Source organism: Nomascus leucogenys, chromosome 13 (assembly GCF_006542625.1).
Source record: "Nomascus leucogenys isolate Asia chromosome 13, Asia_NLE_v1, whole genome shotgun sequence".
NCBI classification, from domain to species: Eukaryota; Metazoa; Chordata; class Mammalia; order Primates; family Hylobatidae; genus Nomascus; species Nomascus leucogenys.
In genome coordinates, this window is record NC_044393.1 from 98,723,123 (window position 1) to 98,734,651 (window position 11,529).

Genomic DNA, 11,529 nt, shown 5'->3' on the forward strand with positions numbered 1-11,529 from the left:
CACATACACATACACACAAAATGAAAAACATAATGTTCCTTTTTTATTTTTATTTTTAAACACAGTATTCTTTTTTTATACATTTCAAGTGAATCATTTGATGTGAGTGAGGCTGAGTTAGATGTTACCCATAAGTATTAACAGAAGAAAAAGGGAAAGTAAAGACATCTTCCCTCTACCATAAAAGGGTCTGATGCAAGATAAACTAGCCTGTTGGCTTAACGATAGCTCATTAAAAAGGCCAGAGAATCTGGGAGAAGAAGATGTACTTGGAAGCACTATCCTTTGAGGGACCATTCCCAAGAGGACAGCAAAATACTGAAAAAATTAACTGGCTTGAAAATTATATTGAGAGATCAAGACAGCCACAGCTTAGAAAAATTTCCCAAATAAATAACACTAACTAGCTAGATTAGTAGTTCTGATGTTTCCTTGGAGTTGTCACAGCACTCTGTGTGAACCAAAGGGACTACAAACTGATGCCCCTTTGAACAGAGTGATTTGAACAGATTCTCCAGTGCACCAACTGTATTTTCAAGTATAATTCTGGTGTTTGTACCTAGCAATACAGAAGAAAAAGCAGCAAGGAGAAAGTGTCAAGTATATAGGACATAAAATGATTTGCCAGCCCTAGAATTCCCCATATGAGTCTTTTTTCATCAGGAAAATCACATTCTGGCTCAGTCCAAGGTAACACCGGAGGCAGTGATATTGATGGCTTGTTATAAGCAGGAGGCAACAGTGAAAGTATTGAATCCTGGCTTTCTTCTTTCATCTGTTTGAAGAAAACATGGGACAATAAACTGCTTGCTGATGGCCTTTTCTCCGGATCTTATTGCAAACAGAGCTGTACCAAGCTAAAGAAGGCAGGAGAGAAGGTTTTTGAGGATGGTGTGTGTAATCGGTCACTATTTACTGTGTGAGTTCCACTGGAGACAAGCACACTTGCTCCAATCCCAGAGTCTACACCTGACCGGGAATTTTTCATTTTGGATTCTGATTGAGGGAAAATACTGATATCCAATGGGCTATAAGGGGGACCTTTCAGTTTCCGTTAACAGCATCTGAGTTCTATGCATGTCCTGGAAAGGCACCTGCCCACTGGCTAATTCACATGTTGCAATCCCAACACTGTAAATATCTGACTTCACATTATACCCATGTAAATCCTATCTCAGTAGTTCTGGACTCAGCCATGGATGCACTGATGTGCTGGACTGTGGGAAATCGTACACAGCCCTATGCTTCTGTCCATGCTTAACCAAACTATGCAGATGGGACAGGCCAGAGAGGGTCACTAGGCCATCACCAGAAATGAGGATACGGCTGGCTTTAATACTCCTGTGAATACAGCCATATTGGTAGAGATAGTTCAATCCTCTCACTGCTCCAAAGAGAATGTTTCTTATTAAAGTTTTACTCATTCCTTCAGGAAAATAGGTCCTCAAGAGTTGACTTGCTGAACCATAGGCCATAAATGGAGAAATAACCCAAAGCCAGCTGCCAACAGTGAAAACTGTCCAAGAAGTTGTAATATTGGGATGCCGGAAAAAGTGGGATAGAATCATGGCTTTCCGTAAAACTTTCAGGCGTCCTTCATTGCAGTTTTCCAGATTTGTAGTTTTTATAGTTACCAGTGTTCCCGTAGGAGTATGCCGTGCGAGATGGACAGAAGTCAAGTTGTCAAATCCTCTTCCTATTTCTCCTTGGAGCTCATAGTGAGAAACGTTGGTGGAACATACTACTTCGCTGGCTCTAGTGGATGGAGGCGACCAGGAAAGGATTGCCTCATCGACCAAGTATTGATGGATACTGGTTTCAGACTTGTTTTTCATGTTTGAGTGATTCAACTTGTGTTCTTGAACTAAAGTTCACAGAAAGTGACAAAAATCCAAATATTCCAAAGAAGCTTTTTGTTTTATCTTCCTCTGAAGATGCAGATATATCCTACTTAGCGGTGACGACGGCCAGCGACTCCCTACAGGCTGCCAGTGGTGCGGACATGGGCGGGTGCCGGAGCCCGGATCACAGAGGGGCAAGGCGAGCGCTCTAGGCCCATTCCTGGCGCAGGGCGCTGGGGGGTGGCAAGGCCGTGACAGGGGCTGTGGGCTTGGAACTCTAAACATAGTATTCTTATGTAGCCAACTGGAATATCTGGTCAACCGTGAGAGCTTTGGGAACCTGCCTCTCACCTCGAGAAAACTCCAGAGCAGATTGGAACCATCCATCGGGTAAATTCTGGAAAATCTGTCTCTGCCTGAGACTGTGGTAGGAGGATGTGGGGTAGAGAGGAAGGTGGGGAAGGGATGTAGGATCTATTCCATGGGTGCATCTTTACTTGTTAGGTCATTGCATATTTTCAAACTTGGAAGAATTATATGAAAAGCAACTAAAGAAACGATGTGGTCATGGGCAGATTATTTTTCCAGGCCTCACCTTCCTTTTTCTCCCTTGGTTCCTGATGATTTAGACTCTGCCTTTGAGCCTCAGTGCTGTTAACTTTTGAATGAGTAACTTGAGGCCTTCCTGAAAGACTATAATAAAAAACCCATATTGTACAATCACTAAGAACCCCCAGCTCTGTGCTTGGAAATGGCAAGGTATATGCCTGTCTCCTTTCTTCCCCAAATCACCCCTCAGCCTCCCACTCCACCCAGGGAAGACAATCAGGTCCTGTGCCTTGTTTTCTAGGCAATATTTGGGTCATTTAATAAGGCTCTTTTGCACCCATCACTGTAACCTGAAGCAAAAAATGTAGCTTTGGAAATGGTGTTTATAGCAGGCCCATGGGCAAAAGATTTCAACCTGGCAAAACTGAAGCACTCACCAGATTATGGAGCAGTATTTCTGTTTCTTTAAAGACGAACTTTTTTGTGTGTGTGTGGCTCCACCCAGTCTGAGCTTCCTGACTGAGAGGTTTTGCTGGGGGTGCAGACACTTTTGCCTCACAATAAAAGCAAAAGCAACAGCTCAAGCAGCCTCCTTGGAGAAAACCTGAAAATTCAACTTGTTCAAGAGAAGGTGAGCCTGGCTAAGAAGAGGGCCTGGTGCCATCGGGCTGCGAAGGGCAGTGAGGACAGGGCGTGTGGGTGGAGTGGACTCTGCCCTTAGGAGGGACAAGGCACTGTGCTAGCAGCAATGCATAGAAGGTGCTGTGGGAGGGGTGAGTAGGAAGGGAGTGAGGAGATTTATTTGCACTTGAGAACTCAACTTGTTCAAGAGAAGGTGAGCCTCGCTGAGAAGAGGGCCTGGTGCTATTGGGCTGCGAAGGGCAGTGAGGACAGGATGTGTGGGTGGAGTGGACTCTGCCCTGAGGAGGGACAGGGCACTGTGCCAGCAGCACTGCATAGAAAGTGCTGTGGGAGGGGTAAGTAGGAAGGGGAGTGAGGAGATTTGTTTGCACGGAGCCCATGCATCTCATATGTAACAGGACACGCATGGCTGCATCGTGCACCCTCCACTCACTGGCTGTTGTGATAGACACAGAGTGTTGCCTGATAACCTTCATAAGAAATTAAGGGCTCCTAAGGCAGATTTGTAAAGGTGACAGACAATTTAGAGTCCACCGGTCCAAGTCCCTCTTCTTACAGAAAAAGAATCAGAATCCCAATCCCAGAGATTTTGATGATTCTCCAAGGGGTACCCAGATCACTCATGACAGAGGAGCACTAGAAGTCAGTCTGCTGACTTTTTCCAGCATTAAGTGGAGACAAGCTGTGTCCCTAACAGTGTAACATGTGGGGCTGCTGCGCCACTCAATACAAAAAGAATTGCTATAAAAGACCTTTATAGAAATCACTCGATGAAAGCCTAAGGACAACCCTGCAAGATTGGTTTGATTTTCCCTTTTTATAGCAGAAGGAACTAAATCTCGAGGAGCTATGAAATTTTCTAGAACCGGTGGGTCTGGCCACAGTTTAGAACTGTCCACCTCTGTTGTAAATGCTTTTGTCACTTCTCAGCCTTTCTCTTAGCTAGAGGTCCTCTGGATCTTCCAAGAACCACTCGAGAAAGTTTTAAAGTGATATTTCTCACCATCTCTCTCACGTTTGGCTTCTCAATATGGGAGAGATGGAAAAGTCCATGAGAAATGCGGAGCCCTCCTCACGGTTCCCTTGTAACAGGCTGGCTCCCAGCTCACCCTTTTGCAGAAAGCGTGGATCATCTCCTTTGCCTTCCACTGGTCTATCTCTGTGCCATGTCAATGAAAATTTAGAATCATGGCCTGAGAGTAACCAAGAACAGGCAGTAGAGTGCATGGTTAAGAGTGAGCATGGAAGATTCAGACAGACTTTGAATCGAATCTCTTCTCTGCCCAGTACCTACTAGCATAGGGACCAGGGGCATGTTTCCCAGAATTTTTGAGCCACACCAGCTTCCTCATTTAAAAAATTAGTTTCACTGTAGAGTATTTTTGAAGAGTAAACGAGATATACAAAACATGTTTTATCAGGGTGTTCTGATATGCAGTCTATATTTGATAGTGGTTACACTATACATGGGTTAATTTTTTTATTTGTGAAAAATTTATACTTATTCGAAGGTAAAAATAATATAAGGAACTTCCATGTACCTATACTAAAATCTCACAGTTAGCAATTTATGCCAGTCTTGTTCAACTATCTGCTCCTATTCTCAACTCTATCACTGATTATTTTGAAGCAAATGTCAGATATTACATCATTTTATCAGTAAATATTTGAGTATGTGTCTCTGAAAGATAAAGACCATTAAAAACATTTCCACAATTTCATAAATAGGCTTCAAAAGGCAACTATAAATTTTAATACTACCAATTGTATTCAGATTTCCCTGAAGATCTCATAATTTTTAAAATTGTTTGAGGTAGGATCTAAGTAAAATTCATACATTACAATTGTTTGACATCTCTTAAGTTTCACTTAATGTTAGGTTTTCACCTTCCTTGTTTCTTTGTGTTAAATTTCTTTGTTTAAGGAAGGGAAGGTCTTTTGTCCAACAGAACTGGACAGTATTCATACTGCTGATTGCATTTTAACAATGTCATTTAACATTCCCTTCTAGCTCCAGTGTTTTGTGTGAATTTATATTAATGGGGAGGTTGGATCAGATTAAAGTTTGACTTTGTTTTTTTAGTGGGAATACTTCATAGATGCCATCCGAAACTTCTTTTTTTTTTTATTATACTTTAGGTTTTAGGGTACATGTGCACAATGCACAGGTTTGTTACATATGTATCCATGTGCCATGTTGGTTTGCTGCACCCATTAACTCGTCATTTAGCATTAGGTGTATCTCCTAATGCTGTCCCTCCCCCCTCCCCCCACCCCACAACAGTCCCTGGAGTGTGATGTTCCCCTTCCTGTGTCCATGAGATCTCATTGTTCAATTCCCACCTATGAGTGAGAACATGAGGTGTTTGGTTTTTTGTCCTTGCGATAGTTTACTGAGAATGATGGTTTCCAGTTTCATCCATGTCCCTACAAAGGACATGAACTCATCATTTTTTATGGCTGCATAGTATTCCATGGTATATATGTGCCACATTTTCTTAATCCAGTCTATCATTGGATTCTCTATTTAATAAATGGTGCTGGGAAAACTGGCTAGCCATGTGTAGAAAGCTGAAACTGGATCCCTTCCTTACACCTTATACAAAAATTAATTCAAGATGGATTAAAGACTTACATGTTACACCTAAAACCATAAAAACCCTAGAAGAAAACCTAGGCAATACCATTCAGGACATAGGCATGGGCAAGGACTTCATGTCTAAAACACCAAAAGCAATGGCAACAAAAGCCAAAATTGACAAATGGGATCTAATTAAACGAAACTTCTATTAGAAGGCACATAATGCTTGAGTGCCTCTCTTTTTGTGATGTTAGCAGATGTTAATGATTGTCTAGAATGAATTTGTTTCATTAAAAGTTACCAAAAGATGATATTCTATCATTCTTTATTTATTTATTTGATGGAATAGTCATATACAAAGGAACTTTCATTCAGTGATTCTTTCATTTTTGTGAGATATAGTTAAAAGATGAGATGTATGAAAGACAAAATAAATGCTTCTTTCTCTTTAGTTGTCAATGTTCAGAATGATGAGTCACTTTCTTTTTTTTATTTTATTATTATTATACTTTAAGTTTAAGGGTACATGTGCACAATAGCGTACTCCAAAGGGAGCAATTAACTTCTTTCAGGAAGATGGTGTTGTTACCAACTACTGGATTTCAAGATATTTGGTATATTTTAATCCATTGGAATAATCTTTATTAATGATGCTCAAATTATTCCATCTTTGTCCAGTTGGAACCTCTTTAAGGTAGCTTCCAAGTCCTTCTGATAAAACTAAGTAATTTTTGATAGCATCTCTACTTTCTAGTATGAAAGATGTAGGCTAAACTTGTATGTTTACTGGCCCAGACCTGGAATCAGTACTTTTTCCTAGTAGTCCTAATTTCTTTCGTGGGAAATGCCATTTGAAGATCACAATCTGGGTATTAAGTGCACTCATTGCTACTTGGCTGACCATGGTTTATGCCTTTTAGATGGACTTCAAAACAGTACACACACACACACACACACACACAGTGAAATTATTAATACTACATTTTCAAGCCTCTTGGGACAAATCTTTGTGTGGTTCATCCTTGACACAAGATACAATTAGGTTTATTTGTTCCATTTCTTTTAACTTTTACTGGTGTTTCAAAATATAATTTTTATTGTATAATTATGTAAACTATTTAAATGTTCTCAAGATCAAATTTGCAAAAACAAAGGATATTCAAAGAAGTCTAATGACCATTTTCTGTTCCTGTCCCTTGTACCTTGTTTCTCCCATCTTCATATAAATAATTCTTTTGTTTGTTTAGTTTTCAAATGGTTCTGCCATTGTTTTTTCACATGCACATAAAAATTATTTATATATATATAACTAATATTCCTTGTTATTATATAAATGGTAGTAAACTATACATTATTTTCTTCACTTGGCTTTTTTCACTTAACAGTATATCCCAGAGATCTCTTCATACTGGTATGTAGATATATATCTCATTCCTTTTTGCAGTTGTATAGTACTTTTCTGTATGAATATTCCTTAGTTTATTCAACTGGTCCCCACTGATGGGCATCATTCCTTTCTGTATCTTTGTCAGTGCAGCTCTGGGATAAATCCTAAAATTGGGATTGATAATCAAACAGTAAATGCATGTGTAATTTTTCAAGGTATTGCTACCTTCTCCTCTATAGGTGTTAGGTTGTTTTCCCCTTCAAGCTAGTCATGCAAGAAATTACCTGTTTTCCCCATACCTTTACCACCAGATTATGCTGAGAAATGTGTGGATTTTTGCCATACTTATAGTTGAGAAATAGTTATCTCTGAGAATTTTTTTATTTTTTCTATGTTTTTAATTTATTATTCTCTAGTGTGAATGAACTTGGATATCTTTTTATGTATTCAAGAATAACTTGCATTTTTTTTCCTTGGCCGTGTGTTCATATCTCTTCCAATTTTCTATAAAGTCATTGGTCTTTTGTTTCTTTACTTTTAGATATTCTTCATACAATAGGAAAAGTAGCCCTCTTTGAGATAAATTGGAAAAATGTTTTCCTAGTTTGATATTTGTGTTTTAATTTGTCTATGGTATTGTATGCCTTACATAATTTTTTAGATTTTTGTGTAATCAAACTTATCAGTCTTTTCCTTATACTATTTTAAATCTTAGTTATTAACATCCTCCCCACTCCCAGGTTACAAAGAATTTACCCATGTTTCCCTTATTATTTATATGGGATAGTTTTTACATTCAAATTTCTAATCTATTTGGAATTCGTATGACATGAGGAATTGGATGCAATTTTATCTTTAAAATTGCATCCAATTATATGGAGGTATAGTTATTTCAGTGTTGCTAATAAAAGTGTCCATCATCTTTCCCATTGGTATGAGGTGTTGCTTCACAGAATGTAAGTTAATGTAATTGAATGGAATATAAATGAATATAAAATGAGCAACGGCCTATTTGTGAATTCTCTGTTTCTGTTTCATGGCCTGTCTCTATTCACTCACCAATATCACACTGCTTTAATTATAGAGATTATAATATTTAATTGTCTGGTAGAGCTAGTCTTCCCCTGTTCTTTTCCTTGATTGTCTAGGCTAACTCGCATTTTCCTTCATCCGAATGAACTTCATAATCAACTATTTTAGTTCCAGAAAAAAAAGATGACAAAATTGAAAAAATTATATTTATATAAAATCATGTTAAAGAAATAGATATTTTTTCTGTTCTACGAACTACTGTAAACATGAATCAGTGTTAAATTTGGCCAAATATCTTTCCTGCATCTAGCTAATTTTCTTCTTAACCTATTAATGGAATGTGTTGTAACAATCAACATTCTCATATTGACCCACCAGAGTATTTCTGAAATAAAACACACTTAATCACAGTCTATTAGTGTCTAATAATTTATTTAGAATTTGTATATTAGTATTCACAAATGAGACACATCTGTAGTTTTCTTTATTGATAAAATATGTGTCAGCCTTTGGAATCAATATACTTGCTTCATAGAAAAAAAATGTAACTTTTTCCTTCTTTGTATATGGCCAGGAGCAGTTTTAGGTAGCTTTGAGATCATCAGAGCTTAAAAGGTTTAATAGAATTCACCTGTGAAACCATCTATACCTGGTACTACTTTGTGGGGAAACTCTTTAACTGCTTTCTCTATTATTTCTTCCATATTAATCGGACTATTTCATCTTTCTGTCTTCACTGGGATTAATATGGATAATAGGATATTACAAATTTTCAGGAAGAAAGAGAAAGCAGAAAAGAAGGTTGGGAATGGATCCCACTTACCAAAACTGGCTTTTTTTCCCTATCTTCCCCTCCTTAAGGTCTTGTACGTGCCTAAGTTCCAGAGCCTCCTGACGTGAGCATGGCTGAGAGTGAGGACTACTCCCTGAGGATCGTTCTGGTAGGGAAAACTGGAAGTGGGAAAAGTGCAACAGTGAACACCATCCTTGGAGAGGAAATCTTTGATTCTAGAATTTCTGCCCAAGCTGTTACCAAGACCTGTCAAAAAGCATCCCGGGAATGGCAGGGGAGAGACCTTCTTGTTGTTGACACTCCAGGGCTCTTTGACACCAAGGAGAGCCTGGACACCACCTGCAAGGAAATCAGCCGCTGCGTCATCTCCTCCTGCCCAGGGCCCCATGCTATTGTCCTAGTTCTGCAGCTGGGCCGCTACACAGAGGAGGAGCAGAAAACCGTTGCATTGATCAAGGCTGTCTTTGGGAAGCCAGCCATGAAGCACATGGTCATCTTGTTCACTCGCAAAGAAGAGTTGGAGGGCCAGAGCTTGGATGACTTCATAGCAGATGCGGATGTGGGCCTAAAAAGCATCGTCAAGGAGTGCGGGAACCGCTGCTGTGCCTTTAGCAATAGCAAGAAAACCAGTAAGGCAGAGAAGGAATGTCAAGTGCAGGAGCTGGTGGAGCTGGTAGAGAAAATGGTGCAGTGCAACAAAGGGGCTTACTTTTCTGACGACATATACAAGGACACAGAGGAAAGGCTGAAACAACGGGAAGAGGTTTTGAGGAAAATCTACACTGACCAATTAAATGAAGAAATTAAACTAGTAGAAGAGGATGAGCATAAATCAGAGGAAGAAAAGGAGAAAAAAATTAAATTGCTAAAATTAAAATATGATGAAAAAATAAAAAATATAAGAGAAGAAGCTGAGAGAAATATATTTGAAGATGTTTTTAATAGGATTTGGAAGATGCTTTCAGAAATATGGCATAGCTTTTGGTCGAAATGTAAGTTTTATTCTTCTTAATTTACTGTGATTTGTTAATGGATGAATTGTATTTTGCAAAGATAATTACAGAAATACCTCCCTCCCCTTAGCTTTATTGAGGTATCATTGATAAATAAAAGTAAAATATGTTTAATATGTATAATGTGATTTTTAAATATATATGTATATATATACATATACATTGTGAAATAATTAAATAAAGGTAATTAACACATCTAGCACCTCTCGGTTGCTATTTTCTTCGGCGTGGTGAGAACATTTAAGGTCTACTCTCTTAGCAAACTGCAAAAATGCAATACAGTATTATTAAGTATAGTCATCATGCTGTATGTTAGATCTCCAGAGGAGGTTATTCATCCTGCATAACTAAAGTCTTCTACCCTTTGACCAACATTTCCCCATTTCCCCCAACACCCAGCCCCTGGCAATAAACATTCTATTCTTTACTTCTGTGCATTCTACTTTATCAAATTCCACATGTAAGTGAGATCAAGCAGTGCCTGTCTTTCTGTGCCTAGCTTACCTTACTCAGCATACTGTCCTCTGGGTTCATCAATATTGTTGCAAACGACAAGATTTACTTCTTTTTCAAGGTTGGATAGTGTTCCGTTATTAATGGAATGTTAATAATGCACCGCATTTTCTTTATCCATTCATCTGTCCATGGACACACTTGGGTTATTTCCATATCTTGGCTATTGTGAATAATGTTGCAGTGAGCCTGGGAGTGCAGATATTTCTATAATAATGCTCATTGCAGCATTATTCACAATGGATAAAAATATATTTCAGTGGAATATATATATGCATGTGTGTGTATATATGTGTGTGTATATATATACACACATATATATTTTTATATATATATATACACACACACGCATATATATATAGATGTTTATAAGCCACCTAGTTTATGGTATTTTTATAGAAGCCCAAATGGACTAATACCTAAAGGAAATGAAATATATCTTTATCCACTGGAATATATATATATGCAGTGGAATGTATATTCAGGGGTCTCTCTTCAGCCTCTTTTATGAGGGCATTAATTTCATTTCTGGAGCTTCTGCCCCCATGACCTAATCACTTCCCTAGGGCCTACCTCCTTATTCCATCACATTGGGGGTGAGGATTTCAACATTTTGGGGGGACATAATCATTTAGACCATAACATTCTGTTCCTGGTTCCCCAAAATGTATGCCCTTATCACATCAAAATACATTACTTTCATCCTAGTATCCTCAAAAATCTTGTTCCAGCATCAATTTTAAAATGTAATTCCAAAGTCTCATCTAATTATCATCTAAATCAGATATGGGTGAGACTTAAGGTACAATTCATTCTGAGGCAAATTGCTTTCCAGTTGTAAATCAGTGAAATCAAGTATATTATGAGCATCAAACATACAATGGTGGGACAAGAATCAAATAGACGCAATAAAAAATGATAAAGGGGATATCACCACCGATCCCACAGAAATACAAACTGCCATCAGAGAATACTATAAACACCTCTACACAAATAAACTAGAAAATCTAGAAGAAATGGATAAATTCCTCGACACACACACCCTCCCAAGATCAAGATTTCCTTTTTTTTTTTTTGAGACGAAGTCTTGCTCTTTCGCCTAGGTCAGAGTGCAGTGGCGGGATCTCGGCTCACTGCCAGCTCCGCCTCCTGGTTTCATGCCATTCTCCTGCCTCAGC

The 11,529-nt window shown here is 38.5% G+C and overlaps 1 protein-coding gene and 1 pseudogene across 1 annotated transcript; one reads left to right on the plus strand and one right to left on the minus strand.

Annotated features, from left to right (window-relative positions):
- Nucleotides 1-559: 559 nt before the first annotated feature.
- LOC100597226 lies at nucleotides 560-2,004 on the minus strand (annotated as a pseudogene).
- Nucleotides 2,005-2,905: 901 nt separating this feature from the next.
- On the plus strand, nucleotides 2,906-10,037 carry GIMAP7 (GTPase, IMAP family member 7). Its single transcript, XM_003270907.1, has 2 exons — nucleotides 2,906-3,021; nucleotides 8,894-10,037. The coding sequence occupies exon 2, from the start codon at nucleotides 8,935-8,937 to the stop codon at nucleotides 9,835-9,837; it is 903 nt and encodes a 300-aa protein (XP_003270955.1). The 5' UTR covers nucleotides 2,906-3,021; nucleotides 8,894-8,934; the 3' UTR covers nucleotides 9,838-10,037.
- Nucleotides 10,038-11,529: the final 1,492 nt, after the last annotated feature.

Coding starts and splice junctions, on each gene's coding strand:
- GIMAP7 (XM_003270907.1), top strand. CDS start 8,935: ATGGCTGAGAGTGAGGACTACTCCCTGAGGATCGTTCTGGTAGGGAAA.